We start from the raw sequence: 20,817 nt of genomic DNA on the forward strand, positions 1-20,817 counted from the left end.
GTTGGGAACACAATCAATGATTGATGATGATGTGATATGAAAGATATATGAATTAAGTTAGGTACGATGGCGCGTAGGGTATCGGGGTATTTCGGGCAGCGGGGAATATCCTATACTGTTAGCTACACACTAGGGTGGTGTGGGGGTACCATGTTTATTGTGATGTCCTGTGCTGATATTGCTACACAGCTGAAGTAAAAGAGTGTGGAGATATCACACAACAGATATCCTGTGCTGTATATGATATGATAATGACCGGCGAAACCATTGACTGATGTACTCCAATTAGAGTAAGTAGGGCCCTTAGCCAATAAACGATAACGTCAGATATTATGTCGTGGATTGATTTACAGTTGTGAGTATGTATTACTGCTTATACCTGATGTTGCAATATGATTAATGATTATTAGTCAATGTGATTGCATGTACGTGAATTGTTGCCTGTGTATTTATATAAACTGATTGGCTATACTTATTGAGTAGGCAGCTCATTCCTTGCCACGTACTTTTCAGGAGATAGGTCACACTACTTAGCCACATTGGACTTTGAGCGGTGCCGTCGTGTTTATTAGGTGGGTCAGCCGTGACATCTGAAGCCAGAGTTTTTTATTGTTGGGTTGTTAAATATTCTGATCTTTTATCGGGATTTGTGTTTTAAGTTGTGGTATAATTTTTCTTGAGTTTATGTACATGAGGACATCTAGTGAGGGTGAATATAAACATTCGGAGGTATCTATTACCTTTTGTGGTATATATAAATTATATTGATAAATTAGAATTTATTTTACGGGTTGAAAGAGAATTACTGATAGAATAAGTTTTGATTAAAGAAAGGATCAAATAGTAATAATTAGATGTAGCGAGTAGGGGGTGCTACAGTAACCGCCCTTTGTGAGTAAAAATGAGTTTTCTTTAGAGAAAAGATAATATTTTTTATCTCATAAGTTAAGCCTGTTTCACTTTTAATCGCATTTGTTATAAGATTAACACTTTTGATCCCGTAACTTACAAAAACTACCATTTTTCGTTAGATTCACTTTTTCGTTAGATTTTTTAACGAAGATATACATGTGGTCTTTAAATTTTGTGTGTTGGAGGAAAAAATTGCCGTCATTTCTTGCTTGATAACAATATTGAGGGAAAATATAACAACCATTAAGGGCAAAAATTAAAGATTAAAGAAATTGGGGTAAGAAAAGGGTTTTTCTCTCTTCCATAAAAAACGTTCAATCCCATTTCCCTTCAATTTGCAGCAATGTAGGAGGGATGTGACCGAATTTTCTAGAGAGAGGAGAGAAAAATCCTTTTCTTACCCTAGTTTTCTTCAATCTTTGAGTTTTGTCCTCCATGGTAGCTAATTTTCTCCAATATTGATACCAAGTAAGAAATGGTGCCACCCTGCAACACACAAAAGTTAACGGCCACGTGGCAATCTCCGTTAAAAACTAACGAAAAAGTGGATCGGATAAAAAATAATAATTTTTGTAAATTACGGGATCAAAAATGCTAATCCCGTAACAAATGGGAGTAAGTGAAACAGATCTACCTTATGGAACCAAAAAACTATTTTCCCTTATTAGTACGAGTCGTCATCACACGTCTTTCCAACATGCATATAATAAATAATACTTTTACTCTTTAAAATATATTATACGTAAAAATAAAATATATAAATTAACATATCACATTTAAAAAAAATAAAAAAAATAATTTAGGAATACTATCGGCATAGAAAAAATATGGTGTCACAGTGTCATAAATCCGTTGTTTGTAAGTTTTTATTTTAATATATATATTAGTATAGATAAATAGTATAAGTATATAGATGAAAATAGGAATTTGCGTAAGGATGGTTAAAAAATATATAAGGGATATTTTTCGTAATTGAAAAAATTACTTTTGTAGTATAAGTAATCGTTCTTCGTGAGAAAATCGGGTAATTTTTTTATTAGTATATATATAAATTAATTCCTACAATCGCAGATTTAAGTTTTGGCCCCCCATTGAACATAATAAATTGAATATTTAGCAACAGAGTATTGTCTGGAAGGGAATAAATCATTAAGAGGCTGAGTTCTGTGATTCAAAGTAGATTTTTTTTTTTTTTATAAATAACGCTAAAAAAATATTAATTTAGTGAAAAACGACACGTAAACGTTAGACTTAAAATTCTATTTAAAATGTATAGCATTTTTATCTATCTCAAATGTTTAGAAACCGAATTTTTAGTGTGAGTCAAGACAATTAAAATCTATACTAATTATAAAACGAAACCTTCTTTTATGTCTAACGTGAAAGTTATTATGTGATTTTTACATAATGTATCCTTTATTTTAACATAATACCTTAATTCGTTTTTGCTTACAAAATGAATTTACCAATTTATAAGGGACAAAAATGAAAATTTTATATAGGAAGGTAGTTCTCATACCAATTTATTAAATTAACTAAAATACCCTTCTTTTAAACCTATTCCCAAGGCGGCGGCCACGTAAGATATCTAGAGGTCCCCTCACATAATCGAATAAGGACCAAAGCAGTTCTCAGGTATAAGTGGCGCCGAGGAGAAGTACTCTAAGCCTTAAACAACTAAAAGAGGTCTCCTCACCACCATCCTAAAAATTCGAGGATGCAACATCCTGATAGGATCGCATTTTGAGCTTATTTCATGTAATATTTGGATTTATTTTGTGACAAAATGCTCATAATTAAATATTATTTTGCAGCATTAGGACAAATAAAATGAAAAATGAAGAAAAACGCTAAAATAGAAATTCGGACAAAACTCAAACTCAAGTTTTGGCAAGAATTTGTAGCTGTTTGGACTATCTTTTGATGAATTAGGAGTTTAACTAGGATTATAATTTTATTTCCATAAGTCTTTTAATTCAATTAGGAATCTACTTGTAATCTTAGTAGAATTAGGTATCTAGTTATTATAAATAGGTGATGTAATTCACTTTAGAAGACAACTTTTGAACTCTTCTATTTCTCTATATTTTTATGATATTTTCTTACTTTGCTTTTCATGTGTTCTTCCATGAGCATGTCTAGCTAGTTCTCTCATTTTGGTTAAAGACTTGGTAAATGCTTAAATCCAATGAGTTGTGAGATCTAATTTATACTTTCTACTTTTATTTATATTGGTATTTGTGTTGCTCTCTGTGCTTTTATTACAAATAATCTGATTCATTGTCAAGAATATTTGTCTAGCCAATTGAACTTGCAGATCCGTAATTGTTTGTTTAGTTCAATAACAAGTGGTAACATAGCATAATTGATTATGTAGAAATTTTTTATTATGTTGTAGGGAATGCACAATCTAACTTAAATAAATTCTCGTAGGAATTTATTGGTTAGAATTGGGTCCTTATAGTTCTTAATGCTGTCGGTAATTAAATCTTGAGTACGTTCTCAAGGTTGTTTATTGATTAGGGATCTAGTCAACGGACGTTCCTTGACTATCCACAAAGTAAGGAAATGTGAGGTCGTTAGGTCGTACCAATGACCATAATCAATTTATCTATCATGAATAATTATTATCTTTGCATCTATAATCGACCGTGGAATTAAGCATGATCATGTCTTTAACTGGAATGCTCTTCTCTTATATTTATCTCTTCTAGTTTTATTAGCTTTTTAGTTTAATTTAGTTTTTATTTTTATTCTTCTTCATAATCATAAACCCCCTAATTATTTTTATTTATATTTATTTATTTTTAAGGAATTAATTTAAAATCAATCCCTGTGGATTCGACCCTACTCACACTTCTACAAAAGTGTTCGTAGGAATTATTTTTAGTGGATTCAACACTCATCAAATTTTGGCTCCATTGCCGGAGATTGGTGTTATTAGATTAATTTCTTTTTCCTGTTACTTGATTCTATGCCACATTCTTCTCGTATAGGGGAACTTGAATTCGACCCAGAGATCGAGAAGACCGCTCGTAGACTCCAGAAAGAAATCAAGCAACACAAGAAAAAAGCTTCTACTTCTTCCAAACCAGCAGCAGATTCTGAGTTAGACGTCTCTACGTCTAACGACTAAAGACGAAGTCATGGCCTAAAATCCGGAACGAACGATCAAAGAGATGACTTTCCTTGACTTAAATCAACAACCACTCTACATTGAACATCCTAATTTAAATGTTGATTTTGAACTTAAATCTAGCCTAATTCATTACTTCCTATTTTTTGTGGCCTTGCAGGTGAAGACCCACACAAACACCTCAAACAATTTCATGTGGTGTGTTCCGGCATGAGACCTCAAGGAGTCACCGAAAAACAAGTCAAGTTAAGGGCATTTCCATTCTCATTGGGCGACAAAGCAAAAGATTAATTTTACTCCTTACTTTTAGGATCTATTGTTGGTTGGAACGAGCTCAAGAAACAATTTCTTGAGAACTACTTCCCCGCTTCAAGGACTACAAACATCCGAAAGGAAATAACTGGAATACTCTTCTCTTATATTTATCTCTTCTAATTTTATTAACTTTTTAGTTTAATTTAATTTTTATTTTTATTCTTCTTCATAATCATAAACCCCCCAATTATTTTTATTTTTATTTATTTATTTATTAAGAAATTAATTTAAAACTAATCCCTGTGGATTCGACCCTACTCACACTTCTACAAAAGTGTTTCTAGAAATTATTTTTGATGGAATACGCCAATTCTCCGGTGAAAGTTTCTATGAGTATTGGGAGAGATTCAAGCAATTGGTGGAGAGTTGCCCTCATAACCAAATTCCCGACCATCTTCTAATTCAATACTTTTATGAAGGGTTGTCTGAGGCAAATAGAAGCTTGGTGGATGCAGCTAGTGGAGGTGCTTTGTTTGACAAAACTCCTACCGAAGCACGCAAGTTAATCACAACCATGACAGCTAATAATCAATAATTCGGTAGTAGAAACGAAAACCCCCCACGAAGGATAAATGAGGTAAGTACTTCTATTAATGAATGTTTAGATAAATTTACTTCTCTTGTTGAAAAGTTTATAAGGGAAAGCATTCAACAAGTCAAGACTTGTGGGATATGTACATTTTTGGGACATTGCACCGACACTTGTACTACACTTCAAGAAGAATCAACCGAACATACTGATGCCATTGGTGGATTTTTTGTGCAACAACAAAAGAGACATGACCCATTTTTCAATATCTATAACCCTGGATGGAGAGATCACCTAAATTGGAGGTATGACAATCAACCTCAAAACTTTCAAAGAGTTCCGCACCAACAATCACCACCATCACCACCTCAAACCAATCCCAATAATGGTATGCCCTTTGAGGATACCGTGAAAACACTCGCCTTGAGCACCCAACAATTTCAACAAGAAACTCACAAATTCCATCAAGAAACCCGCTTGAGCATACAAAATTTAGAATCCCAAATGAGCCAACTAGCCTCCACCGTCAGCCGCTTGGACTCTCAAGTAAGTTTCCCTTCCAAACTATTATTAGTCCTAAATAAAATATTAGTGCTATTACCTTGTGCAGTGAAAAAGAGCTACAACTCGAAAATAGCACTAGGCGTGGGCACGCACAGCAAAGCAAAACAGAGGATGCATTCGAAATTCCTCCAAAAGAAGTTGAAAAACCCAATCAAGTTAGCAAGGATAGTCCCAAGGTGTTCATGCCCAAATCTCCCTTCCCGGATTCGCCAAGTCTAAAGAGGAGAAAGAGGAAAAAGAGATTCTTGAAACTTTACTTAAAGTTGGGGTAAATATTCCCCTACTCAATGCAATTAATGGGAGAAAATGTATCTGTCATTTTTCAAAGAAAACTACCTCCTAAATGCAATGATCCAGGTACGTTTTTTATCCCTTGAAAAATTAGAAAGATTGAAATAAAAAAAGCAATATGTGATTTGGGTGCTTCTATCAATATTATGGCTCTTATCATTTTGTGAATCTTTGAATATTGGCCCATTGAAAAAAACGGAGGTTGCTCTTCAACTTGCCAATCATTCCGTAATTTACCCCAAAGGAGTTCTTGAGGATGTACTTGTGCAAGTTAATGACTTGATTTTTCCTGCTGATTTTTATGTGCTTGATATGAGGGGAGATATTTCTCCCAATTCTACATCCATCTTGCTAGGAAAACCATTCCTTAAAACCTCAAAAAGCAAAATTGATTTTGATGCCGGAATTCTCTCTATGGAATTTGATAATGAGGTTATGAGTTTTAGAATTGGTGGTGCCATGAAATATCTAATGATGTGCATTCTATTCTTTTTCATTCATTTTATTGATCCTTTGGTGCAAAAAAATGTTATGTTCGATGGTGGAGGAGCATTCAAGACAACAATTACCAAAAGATCGAGTCCAAGAACTTACAAAAACAAAGCCTTTCATGACAAAATAAGTTCAAGGAAGAAGTCATCCATGGATCGCCAAGTTCTTCTAAATCCACACCATCACCGGGTGCATTACATAGAAGAAGTGAATTTAAAATGTCCAACTTATTTAAGTTGAATCACAACGACATCTAGCCAAAGACCCTAAAGAAAGGCGCTTCTTGGGAAGCAACCTATGTCATTTTCTTTTTCTAAATTATTATTATTTTTTTCTCTCTCATCTAACTTCTTGTGAATGTTGAGATACCGCTAAACAAGTCAAAAGGTATGAGCATCCACAAGAGACTCTCCCTCTCATTCAAGGTCTCATAATTCTCGAGCTCCCGCAGTTCCACCACTTACTCCTGAATCACTAGGGACGTTCTCTTTCTCCTTTTCTCTTATTTCATCGTCCTATATATGCATGCTTGTCACATTGAGGACAATGTGAAATTAAGTGAGGGGAGGTTCTTTTGATGATTGTTTCGATAGAAAAATGAGTCTTGGTGGGTTAATTGTTTTGATTGATGCTTGCTACCCCTTCCATATTTGTTGAAGCCAATAATTTTTTTATCTTGTCCTCATGCTAGTTTTATGATCAAAGACTTATGCTAATCAAGTAATAATTTAGTAATGTGTGACAAGAATGTGCATCTAATGACTCTTGACAACTTACGGTTAAGAACTTGTTTTTGCAAATGGTGATTTGATTTGAAAATTGAATGTGGAAAATTGATGGACATAAGCTCATAAAAATTGATGGTATGTTTGGATTTGTATTTTGATATAATATAAAATAGTATAAAATAAGTGGTGTATGTTTGATGTTGGGATTTAGGAGACAGGAGTTACTGTTCATTATCAAATCATGTCTTTGAATATATATATTTAGTAATATAAATGCGTATGTATATAGTATTTTGTTTGTTAGTGAAATATAATATATATATTTATGTTAAGAGAAGAATAAAAAATAATAAAAACAAGTAATAAAAAAATAAATTACAATTGCACACATAGTGGAGGTGTGCAAAACACAAATAATAAGATGGGCCAAAACACAAAACCGAACATAGCCTATAATTTTTCTTGTCTTGAGAGCCAATGCTTCATGATTTTGCCTTCCTAAAACTTGCTTTGAACCATATCGAGACCACATCTCTATGCATACACTTGAAAATGATAAAGACACTAGGATAAACACCCCTTTACCTTAAAAGAGCACCCACATGCAATTCCCCATAGTAAGCCCATTTGAGCCTTATAAGCCTTAATTCCTTGTTATGAAACCCAAACTCTACCGTCTTTTTATTACCCTTGTTTGGCCCTTCCAAGGACTAGTAGAGTATCAAGGAAACAAAGATGTATTCTAAGTATGTATTTTGACATTAAATGTGGGGATATCTCAATTATTGTAAAGGAGGTTTATGAACTAACATGTCACGTGACAACCTTGATTTATGCCTTAATAGACAAAGAAAGAGAAAAAAGAGAGAAAAGAAAAGAAAAAAAATGCCTTAAAAAAACCAAATAAAAAAAAGAAAAAGAAAAAAAATGGAAAAGAAAAATCGAAGAAGGCAAAGAAAAAAATGAAAAACTCTTTCACTTTGAAAGAAAGGCATAGCTCAAATCGAGAAAAGTGGGACATGAAATTAGAGTATGAGACAGATCAATTTTGAGAAGCTTGGATTCTTACATCTATTACTTGGTGCTCTAATTTAGTTTCTTGAATTTTCACCTCATTTTTCCTAATTCTTCCTAACCCTAAACCAAAACCTCATTACAACCAAAATATAAGACCTCTTGATTCAAAGTGTGCATATTTATAAGTGGTAAAGATTTTGGTGTATAATCAAACCTATGGTGAAGCATTTTCAAAAGCATTGAATGAAATACTCAACAACCAAAAATACTTGAGAGATTGGGAGATATGAGAGCATAGTTCACTTGTTTTTCATGCTTAGTTTTTGATGAAAATCATCTTGTGAAAATTGGTTGAGTTGTTTTTATCATATGGTGTACCATTCTTTGAACACTTAACTAGATTCTTGGTTGGGTACTTTCGTCTACGATCCATAAAGTTTGGAATGAAATTTTTCAACCTATTTTATCTCTATTTCTTTGCATCGAGGACGAGCAAAGAATTAAGTGGGGGAATATTTGATAGGATCGCATTTTGTGCTTATTTCATGTAATATTTTGACCTATTTTGTTACCAAATGCTCATAATTAAATATTATTTTGAAGCATTAGGATAAATAAAACGAAAAATAAAGAAAAGCACCAAAATGAAAATTCGGACAAGATTCAAACTCAATTTTTGGCAAGAATTTGGAGTTGTTTGGACTACCTTTTGATGAATGAGGAGTTTAACTAGGATTGTAATTTTATTTTCATAAGTCTTTTAGTTCAATTAGGAATCTACTTGTAATCCTAGTAGAATTAGGTATCTAGTTATTATAAATAAGTGATGTAATTCACTTTAAGAGACAACTTTTGAACTCTTCTATTTCTCTATATTTTTATGATATTTTCTTACTTTGCTTTTAATACATTCTTCCATGAGCATGTCTAGCTAGTTCTCTCATTCCAGTTACAGATTTGGTGAATGCTTAAATCCAATGAGCTGTGAGATCTAATTTATGCTTTCTACTTTTATTTATATTGGTATTTGTGTTGTTCTCTGTGCTTTTATTACAAATAATCTGATTCATTATCAAGAATATTTGCCTAGCCAATTGAAATTGCAAATTCGTTGTTTGTTCAGTTCAATAACAAGTGGTAACATAGCATAATTGATTATGTAGAAGTTTTTGATTATGTTGTGGGGAATGCACAATCTAACTTAAATAAATCCTCGTAGGAATTTATTGGCTAGAATTGGGTCCTTCTAGTTCTTAATGCTGTCGGTAAATTAAATCTTGAGAATGTTCTCAAGGTTGTTTACTAATTAGGGATTTAGTCAACGGACGTTTCTTGACTATCCACAAGGTAAGGAAATATGAGGTCGTTAGGTCGTACCAATGACCATAACCAATTTATCTATCATGAATAATTATTATCTTTGCATCTATGATCGACCGTGGAATTAAGCATGATCCTGTCTTTAACTGGAATACTCTTCTCTTATATTTATCTCTTCTAATTTTATTAGCTTTTTAGTTTAATTTAGTTTTTATTTTTATTCTTCTTCATAATCATAAACCCCCCAATTATTTTTATTTTTATTTATTATTTTTTAAGAAATTAATTTAAATCAATACCTGTGGATTCAACCCTACTCACACTTCTACAAAAGTGTTCACATGAATCATTTTTGGTGGATTCAACACTCACATCCTTATTCCCCAACAGATACACAGCATACTTCAATAGTTCCCCATATTTGGTGGGAATCCTCTAGCTACCCCTCAAGCCCGAGGGGCATTAGCCCACCATTAGAGACTTTGCACCGAAACTAAAGGGAATTCAGCATTATCCAATAACTTTAAGTTCATGCTCCCCAAAATTCATGGCTTTCTCCAAAAACCTTGTAGCTCCTTATAAATAGAAAGCTCTAATTAGTGAAAATTATATAATACCATTTGTTGCTAATATCTCTATTTTCTTGTGATATGATGCTTGTTCTTGGGTTTACTTGTGGTATTTTGGGGCTTTAATGAAACAAAGAGCAAGCTACAAGAAAACATCTCAAGTGCAAGAAACCAAAAATGAATCAGAAAGCGTATCAAGAATAACCAGTGACCCACAGATTATCAGAAAGCCAACAGGCGGGAGAATGAAGCCATTTTAACCCGTGATCTACAAGTTATTAGGAATCTGTCTAACAGAGAATCGAATTTAATTTTACCCATAGCCACGGGTTATCAATCATGCAGTTAGATATAAATTGAAGAGTTCCAACATAACTACTGAGTCAAAATATTATGTAGAGTAGCTTATGTCTTTATAATTATATTGAGACATCTAGTAGGAATAGAATTATTAAAGAAAGAAGGAAAATTAGACTAAAGTAAGGACTCTCTTTTTCTCTTACCACATCTAGGGAAGTAATATAAATAGAAGAGAAGAAGAAAGCTGGGGAAGGTTCTTTTGGTGGGAGAAAAAAGGGAGAAGATCACTGCACTTGGAGAAAAAGACAAGAAAACAAGTGAAAAAGTTGATCCAGAGCTGGAATGACAGATTCACGCCTGACCTTCAACTCCATGAATTTTTCTATATTCTTTCCTTTTGAGTTTTGTCTAATTAGGATGAAATAATTTCTTTTTGCTAGGGTTTTTAAAATTCTAATCGAAACAATGTTTCAAGTATTTTATCAAATCAAATTAATCCACAATTTTGTATTTGTATATTCATGTCTTATTGTGCTTGTTTTTATAATTTGAGAGCCTAATCAACTCTTAGATTTAATTAATCATGTTGATGAACTGCAGGAAAAAGTAATTCATGGTATGAAATTGAACAACATGTAGACATACATAGACATGATTCATCTAGTTACACAGATTTTTCACAGATCTTAATGCATTATCGTCACGAGTTTTAGAATGGAGAATCCACTATTTTCTTGATAATTATAGGTTTGATATAACTCGAGGAAAATATATTGAATTAACTTGAAAAAAACCTCAGTGCATAAAAATATTGTCTACTAGATTAATTTGTGATTTTTGCATTCATTAGATCAATTAGGTGGACCAATAGCCTCAACATCTTTCTCATCCTTAAATCTTCTCCAACACATTTGTCTAATTTATTTCCTTTAGTAATGATTTTCAGTAGTAGTAACCTATCGCCATTTTTACGATTATCCAGATAATAGTAGATTAGTCATAATTTTAGTAATTATTTCATTTAAATCCTCGTGGGCACGATATTTATTAAACTACTTGATAGCTAATGCACTTTCTAGTGATCCATACATATTTTAGTAATCAAGCTCCCCCAACAGGAAAATGATATTCACAAGATTAAAAGGACATGATCAGAAAGACACATGCAAAAGGACACGTTCGCACACGTTCCTATGTTTTACGCTTTGAATCTACCTACTACAAATTGTTAGCTTGAAGGAGCACTAGATTCGTATTTAAAGTTTTGATTCCGTATCAATCTCTTTATGGTACACAAAACCAAGTAATAACACTCTCATCTTCACTCATTTAATCGTTTTTACCTTCTAGCACTTATTTCACCACATCCCACTCCAAGTGGGCAGAGCATCGTATTTTTTGCTTGCATCATTTATTTCATACGTGCATTTCTTGCACGCATCAAATAATAATTATTTTTCACAAAAATTTTATTTTGATTAATATATAATTTCATATTCATTTTTCAAAAAATATTAATATATTTGATTTAATAATTCTCCTATTAAGTAATATAATTATTTATTAATACACAATAATTTAACTTGCATGTTAATCAATCATACCAATTTAATTTATAATTTTTTGATCATATAGAAATAATATGATCAGATAACATAACAAGTAAAATAATTTTTTTAATTTTAAATATGTGTAATGTACATAAAAATAGATTGACCAAAAGAGGTCTAAACAATCCAAAAAAAAGAAAGAAACGAGAAACCCGTGACATTCTAGAAGACCTAAGTCATGAGAGGCCCCAAAAACACTCGAGTGTGACCTTGGCATGTGCCCCCTAGAAGGTAGACAAGCGGGTGGCCCCTAAAAACTAAATAGGCGCGCGGCCTTAGTAGGTCCCCCCTAGAAAGTAGATAGGCGGGTGGCCTTGGCACCGTCCTTAGATACTAGATAGGCAAGCAACCTTGGCGGGTGCCCCCCCCTCCCAAGGCAGATTGGCAAAAGAAGGAAGCCTGTTTTCTCAAGATCGGCCCAAGAGGGAAGCTCGCTGGAATCAGCCCAAAGAAGAGTCCCCACCCCAATATCCATCCCAGGATGAACCTGCAAGCTTGGCCCAAGAAGGAAGCCCACTACGAAGGGCCTGATGCATCTTTTCAAGGCCAACCCGAATGGAGGAAGGTGCTCTCAAGGGATTGGACTCTTCAGCCTAAGAGGACTTCCCACCAGGTAGAAGTCCGCACGAAGAAAGCGTCCTCCTTTACCCAAAGACTTGCTGCTTAAGAAACGAATAAGGTGCAACCATATCTCTCCTGAATCCCGCTTTCCTTACTGGGCATGCGAATCTCCCTGACAAAAACTCCTGTTACAGAGGGACTCCTCCTTTATAAATAGGAAATACCCCCTCAACAGACAGGCCTTTTCCACACTCGAAAACTCCTCTTGCTGCTACTCTCTACTATAATTTCGTGCTCTTACATATAAGAATCTCACTTTTCTCATAATTTTTCATTATAATTCATTTTTATATTCATCTATTCTTAAATTCGAAACTAACTTAAGTATCAGAGTGCTAACCATTTATTTTGTAGGTCCTCTTTCTTAAGAGCTTTCACTCAATTAGCTCAAATCTAACATTAAGATCCAAAATCTTTGAATTCGTGGTAAAATTGCACGCATCAATTGGCGCCGTCTATAAGAATCTCAGATCTAAGATGTGAGATCAATGGAAAGAGCCCACACCTCCTTGGACGACTCCCTTCAAAGGACGGTCCCCTCACCCTAGAGGACCTCCTACAATTGATTACTACTTCTATTCAAGACCCAACTTCATTGGCTCCATCACCATTGTTATTTAATTCTAATGTTCCACTGATTCAATTTCTAATGTGCAAAGAGCCCCCTAGAAGAACAGGCAGGCATCCTTCTAAGAATAAGCTATGCCTTGTGGTAGGAATCCCTAAAAAAAAAAAAAAAATCATGCACCAAGGGGGCATCCCCCTCAACAAATAAATCTTTATATACCTTCTTCCCTCAAGGAATACTTTTTATTTTGATAATTTTTAGATTTATTTTTTATCCCTTTAAACATATGTTTGTTTGAAGGGATTTTATGAAAAACATACCAATCATAAAAAGTCATGTCTTCCACACAATCACAAAAATCATGTCTTCCATATAAGTACAAAAGCTCTCCTCCGTGGAGGCTCCCCAAGCTCTCCTTTAGGCCAGCACTTAGGTCCTTTTTTGGAAGACACGTAAGCTCTGTCCCATGAGGCACCTACGTCCTTCTCCACGGAGGCATCTAAGCCCTGCTTCCAATGGACACCTTATTCTGTGTCACCTCCTAAGAGACACAATAACTTTGCTCCATTCAATATCTATTCGTAACATATACATGTATTTCTCATTTAACATTCTTCTACAGAAAAATAAAACTCGATATCAAAATAGGAACAAAAAGCACCCGTTAAGCGCTCCTCCATAGAGATACCCTCTTGAAAAGTCTTACTTCATACAAGCACGAAGTAAGTTCTTCTTATTCTAAGCATGCTTATACTAATTATATTCTTTATAGAAGTTCAAATAGAAAAGAGAAAAAAAAATTCATTTTTCGGACCCCATCTCTGGAGATTTCTAGTCTAATAAGTGTGAAAATCTCTACTTATTAGAGTAGGGGGCCTATTGATGTACATAAAAATAAATTAAGCCCAAAAAGGTCCAAACGAACCAAAAAAAAGAAAGAAAATAGAGACCCATGACATCCTAGAAGGCCCAAGTCATGAGTGGCCCCAAAAACATTCGATAGGCGGTTTTGGCAGGTGCCCCTAGAAAGTAGACAAATAGCCTTGGTGGGGTACCCCTTAGAAACTAGATAGGCGAGCGACCTTGGCAAACACCCCCTAAAAAGTAGACAGGCAAGTGTTTTTTGGTAGGTGCCCCCTAGAAACTAAATAAATCGGAGATCTTAGTAGGTGCCCCCCAAAAAATAGATTGGCAAAGGAAGGAGGTCTGATTCCTCAAGATCAGCCCAAAAGGGAGGTTCGCTGGTCTCGGCCCAAAGAGGAACCCCTCACCCCAGAATCCGTCTAAGGGCGAAACTTACAAGCTTAACCCAAAAAGGAGGCCTAGCACGAAGGGCTTGCTGCATCTTTCCAAGGCTAACCCAAATGAAGGAAGGTACCCTCAAGGAATTGAACTCTTCAACATAAGAGGACTACCCACCAGATAGGAGTATGCACGAAACTAGAGTCTCCTTTCATCCGAAAACTTGCTGCTTAAAAAACGGATAAGGTGTAATTGCATCCCTCCTGAATCCTGCCGTCCTCGCTGGGCATACAGATCCCCCTTACTAAAACTCTTGTTACAGAGGACTCCTCCTCTATAAATAGGGGGTACCCCTCAACAAATATTTTCCTTCCACACTTGAGAACTCATCTTGCTGCTACTCTACTACTCTAATTTAGTGCTCTTACATACGAAATTCTCAATTTTTTCATAATTTCTTGTTATAATTTATTTTTATATTAATTTATTCTTAAATTCAGAACTAACTTAAACATTGGAGTGCTAGCCTTTTTATTTTACAGATCCTCTTTCTCAAGATGTTTTCACTCAATTAGCCTAAATCTAACATCAAGATCCATGAAATTTGAACCCATGCTAAAACCGCACGCATCAACGTGAAATTGTAGATTTGGTTGTTTTAATTATTCAAATTATTTAAAAATTATAATATTAACTTTAAATATGTAATTTTAAAAATGAATTATTTAACGACTCTATTCTTATACTTAACCATATTTAACATTTTAAAAGGTGCTATCGAAATTTTCAAATAAATTGAATAATTTAACAACAATTTAAATTTACACTTTTGCATATTAAATATTTCAAATTTTTTATATTTATTCTATACTATCTATATATTATTACTTCTATATCATAAAAAAATATAAATTATATGGCTATGATTAACTAATAGTGTCTTTTTGATGCATAGGAACAAATCATCTCCAGTCTATTAACTTCATTTTAAAAGTGATTTCTTCCAAACACTATTTAATTTAACTTTTACCTACTTTTTAGTTTTTAACAAACACTATCTAATACTCCTAACTTTTTAGAAAAAAACTTTTAAACCAAAAGTTAAAAGCATTTTTAGGTTACTCCTAACTAATTTAACTTTTTTGTAAATAAATTCAATTCACTGTTTACTACTTTGTTCTAATTACAACAACTTAACTCAATTTATTATTTTTAATTTAATTTTAAAATTATATATTTCAAGTTGATAATTAAATTTCAAATAGTTTGAATACTTAAATAATAATTAAATCTACACTTTCATATATTTAGTATTTAATTTGCCATATTATCTATCAGTAAAAATATAAATTAAAAGTTTATGATTAGTTAACAAAATGTTCTTTTTTGGACAATCATACAAGTTCAATTATTGTCGGAATCAATAATTGTATTAATTAATGAAAGCATTATAAATTAAACATCCCATTTCTCTATTAATAGTTTTAAAAAATTAAATATGAAATATACTAATGAAATTTTATACTTTTATTAAAGAAATAATTATTACAAACAGACAAAAAGTATAAATATAAGCAAAAATAATTTCTTTTTAATGCATGTGAACCAAATCCATTCAGATATAACTTTTCCACAAATACTATTCATTTTAGCTTTTGTCTTCTATATTCTTTTTGCAACCACCACTTAAAAACTGCTACAAGAAACTTTTTAAAAATACCATAAGCACCTTGAGAGTGATTTTAACCACTTGCCTTTTGTTTAAAATAATATAAATCCAAATCATTTTTTATTATTTTCTCATTTATAACAATCTTAGTTCATCACCATCGTCATTAATTTATTTTTAAAATTTGCATATTTAAAGTATTATTCGAATTCTTTTAAATAATCTCAATAATTTAATAGAAAACCAATTTACACTTTCACACATTTGATATTTTACAATTTTTATATTTTATTTCCTATGTTATTTAATAGAAGTTTCACAATTTAGTTAAACCAATCGAATCGAACCAAAAATTCGATTCAAATCATATTCGCTTAGTTTTTTTCTTTTTCTTATTTCAACTCTTGGTTTGATTTTTTCGTCACCGTTTGGTGACTGGATCGAACCGAAAACCGACTTATATATATTTTATATTATATATTATATATACCTCTTATTTTATTAATTATATTATATCTTTTCTTTTAATTTAAAATTTTAAATTGTATTCGTAAACATTTCTTCTGTTATACATTTTATTTTTTAAAATTTGATATTCTGTACATTAAAAATACCAAAATTATTTATATTTATTTATTTTTAAAAAAATGATTTTTTTATTTTTTAACCAAAAAACCGAAATCTTCAATTTTAAAAACGGTGACCAAATTTTCCTGAACACCACTATTTTCTAATTATATTATTCCTATATCATCAAGAGAATATAAATTAACTGGCTATGACTAGCAAATAAAACGATTTTTTGTTTTCCGCGTAACCACACAAAATTCATTTATTACTTAATGAAAAATATTATTACATTAAGAACATTTGGCCTTGTTCTTAATATTTTTAAAAAAGTTAAATATAAAATATATTAATCAAAACAAAATTTATTATTTTTTGTGAAAAATAATTATTATTAACAAACAACAACTACAAATATTAACAAAACTAACATATTTTTAACACACGAAAAACAAAATTTTTAAATGAATTAAATTTATTAAATTTTCAAATATTTTTTCTCCAATTAACTTTTATCTGCTTTTTACGTTTCTAACAAACAATGCCCACTTTTGAATCTGCCGCAACCTCCAATTTATTTATTTATTTTTAACAAAAATCACTTATCTAGAAGTTGAAATTTTCGTAAATACTCCTTAGATAAACTAAAAAGTATATTAGAATTTAGAAAAGAGAACTAAATTCGGTCCCGTGATTCTGTGATATGTAAAAAGACACTTGCCTGCAATTGCCGAGAGGTTGTGGAGGCTTCAGATGTATGCAGCGAACATCAACATCTCCTTGCCCTGTTGGTGCTCAATCAAGAATTAATTACCTCACAGGATCAGCTTCATTTCCCTATTTACATTTCCACAAACTTTTTGGTCCAAAATTCCCTTCTGGGCATTACAAGAAACTTCATCGATCGCGAATAAACACATCTAATATTACAACAATCCGGCACTATAACTTATTGAGGTCCTTTCTTTCTCTTCTACTTGTCATGATATGAAGACTGAACTTGATTCCCCTTCCAGCCATGCTAAACCCTCTATCATCCTGGTTCATCTTCTCAAATTGTGTTCGTACATCACTGTTTGTCACCATATCTCAACGATCTACGGGAAAAGACCTCGTGATAAGTTTATTTAGAACATGATGATGGCTGCTCTCATGCGCAACAGTTCTACTCAGGCGACAAAGTACATTAACCAATCCACCCTAGAACTATAACATTCAATGCAAAAGAGAAAAGATGACGAAAAGGGGTGACATATGGAGATTGCGTTATGAATTCTTGATTAAAAGAACCCGAAGAAAAGGCATAGAGATCTACAAGGATCCACCATCACCTGTCTATAATTACCAGCAGCTCATTGACTATAGTCATCTGTCAATGATCAACAGGATACATCACTTTTACACATTTTCTCAATGCCACATCCTTAAGCTCCAATTTGGTCCGACAGTTGCATAACTAATCATAAAATAATTGAATAATGAAATGATCAATTTTGGAGTAATTGATTCTAAATGGGGTGATTATGGCGTTTCCGTTCAGAATAATAAAAGACTGATTGTAGCTAAATTTCAAATCAACTCATTGTTAAGGTTAATGAAAGAATTTATGAGGTCTAATCCGTAATCAGATGAAAAATAGTTATAGTGGTACAAAAGCTGCTTTTGGTTGAATTTAAGCCCAATATATGATAATTGGAAAAGCCGCCAAACCGACACAGAAATTTGCATTTTCACTCGAAATATGATAATCTTTAATATAGTTATTTCCCTCCTGCGTTAACCTTATTCAGAAGCCGGATGTAAACAGTATAGAGGAGAGAACTCAGCTTTCATCACAGAAACCTTCAAATTTACTCTAGTTTCAATAGTTAAATTCACTTGAGCTAATCAAAGTTTCTTCAAGTTCCAACTCCATCATGAGCAATACTCCATTCAGCTTGATCAACAACAAAGAACCCCTACGTCCATTTGGTAACCAAGCCAATGACATTAAGCTTAACTGTGACTTCTAGTCCAGAAAGAATTCCAATTCATCACCAACAACACAATACAACCTTACTCAGAGAAAGATCAATTATAAATTTCAGGTAGTCTTGGGGGCATGAAGTCATTGCTCAACCAATTATAACCAGAGTTTTCTACAGCTATGGAATATTTTCTATATCGTTAGCGGTCTAACGAGCATAAACAAGCAGAAGGAATGAGGTAATGTAGTCACCACTCATCACAACAGATACTTGACAAACTAAAATTTTTCAATCCAGCAGACAAAAATTAGCAAGCTAAATAGTTAGATATACCTTTTACTTCTACAAGGCGAAACCTTTCAGATATTCTGGATCACGCTTAGCCCTTTCCTGAAACTTCTTAAACCACCGGTCCAAGATATCCATTGGCACAACCAGCTTCGACCCATCCACCCCACAAAACGACTGCATGAAATTGAACAAATTCTCCCCAACTTTCAAGGCCAGCCGCTCAATCTTCCTCTCCGCCGCCACGTCAAGCGAAGGCAGCGCCGCCAAATCCTCAACCGACACGCCGATCTTGGCGGATAGAGGCGGAGCGTCCGGCGCCGTCAACTGGGGCACACTTCCGCTTCCGGGCTCTGGCCAAGGGAGAGAAAGGACGGCGGAGGGGCGGGAAATCGTGACGGCGCCGCAGAAGAGAAAAGGGCTGCCGGGGGATTGGATGTAGAGAGCGAGGGCCTTGTCGGGGGGCAGAGTGAAATTGTTGAGGAGGAAAATGCAGATTTCTCGGATGGAATCGTAGGATTCTCCGACGAAGTGATTCATGTCTAGGAGCCAGTGGGTGGAGTCGATTTGGGTGAAGGTGGAGATGTCTAAGGGGAAACTGCGATTCGGGAATACCACTCCGAACATTTTGGGCTGCTGTGTTCTGCTTCTCTCCTTCGATGTTCTTGACGTTTCAGAGGGAAAGAGATGGAATTCGAAGTGGGAATTTGCGGAAGGAGCAGAAGCTTATGAGGTTTTGGAGGGATTTCTTGTGTGGAAGAGTCTAGAAAAGTCCAGGTAACAGGCAAAAAAATTCTAAAGGTAAAAGGAAAAATCATCGTACAAGTAATTTATGTGACATTTTTTTTTTTTTTTTTGAGAAGGTGATTTATGTGATATTATTGTTTACATTTATTTAAACGAATGAAAACAGTTCCACATAAAAATAAATAAATAAATGAATGTAAACAGAAGAAGGAGAAATCAACAATTGGACACGATTAAAAAATGAAATGATTTTAAATGTCTATAAATAATAATAAATTAGATGCCTATCTATGGTGATAGGCTTTCTTAATTAAAGGTTAATCAAGAATTATTAGTTACATTAAATTTATTTAATAATACTGTAAGACGCTAGCTCAAGTCTAGTTGAAGGGTAAACCTAAAGAGTCACACACAAATTACTAGGAAGGAACAAGGAATTAATTTGGAATTAATTCCACAAGTAATTGGATTACTTATAAATGAGAAATTCATTGGATAGAAGACCAAGAATAAAATAATAAAATTAATTTATATTGGTCTTGTCCTTGTTACTTAATAGGTTGGGCCTTATTAATTAATAAAGACAACGAGGGCTTATGTATTTAATCCAATTAAATACATATTGAGCTCATGATGGATTTTTATTGAAATTGAATCTAAATATACATTCATTGTCCTTGTATTTTTAAGCAAAAAAATCAGCCACCCCATCCCTATTCAGCCCATCGAAAAATTATATGGAAGGAAACAATTGGGTAGCAAATTGCGAATTTGGAAAATGCAATTTTAGCCATCGTCTTGATTTGGAATTAAGAATACATACCATATAGATGAATGAATGTATCTACACACGTTCATGTACATCTATACAAGGTATATATATATTATATTGTGTATATCTAAGGGAATTATTTTTATACTGTATATAATAAAAGCAAAAATCCTCTCTTTCCTTGCTCCTCTCGGCCGCCCCTCTCTCTTGCTCTTAGAGCAATTTTTTTTCTTGTTCTTTTCTAGTAAAGAAAGCATTAAGATTCCAATTTCAGTGTGGTATGAACAAATTAGAGGGTTCCTGTGCTGGAGTTTCAAGTAAACAACCTTTCAACCGAATGATAGAAAATGAAGCTATCGTATTTCTGCTTTCTTATTATTTTCGGTTTATGCCTTTTCGCCTCAACCTTGTGTATGTTTATTTTATTTCTCTATACATCGAACGCCCAGGAACTCCAAGGGTACACCCCTTGGATTTGTTATTTTGCGCTTTAATTTTAATTATTATGTGTTTTCATTCTACTGCTTCCACTTGCACATTCCTGGGCCGTACGACGCGATCCTTCAATTGATATTAGAGCCCAATTCGATGTA

The 20,817-nt window shown here is 33.4% G+C and overlaps 1 protein-coding gene across 1 annotated transcript; it reads right to left on the reverse strand.

Moving 5' to 3' along the window:
- Positions 1 to 17,273: 17,273 nt before the first annotated feature.
- LOC105167769 (hikeshi-like protein) lies at positions 17,274 to 19,489 on the reverse strand. Its single transcript, XM_011087586.2, has 2 exons — positions 18,751 to 19,489; positions 17,274 to 17,547 (listed from the first exon to the last, which is right to left on the reverse strand). The coding sequence occupies exon 1, from the start codon at positions 19,330 to 19,332 to the stop codon at positions 18,760 to 18,762; it is 573 nt and encodes a 190-aa protein (XP_011085888.1). The 5' UTR covers positions 19,333 to 19,489; the 3' UTR covers positions 17,274 to 17,547; positions 18,751 to 18,759.
- Positions 19,490 to 20,817: the final 1,328 nt, after the last annotated feature.

The sequence above is a fragment of the Sesamum indicum genome, linkage group LG8, assembly GCF_026168435.1.
Source record: "Sesamum indicum cultivar Baizhima isolate 11 linkage group LG8, ASM2616843v1, whole genome shotgun sequence".
In the NCBI taxonomy this organism is placed as follows: domain Eukaryota; kingdom Viridiplantae; phylum Streptophyta; class Magnoliopsida; order Lamiales; family Pedaliaceae; genus Sesamum; species Sesamum indicum.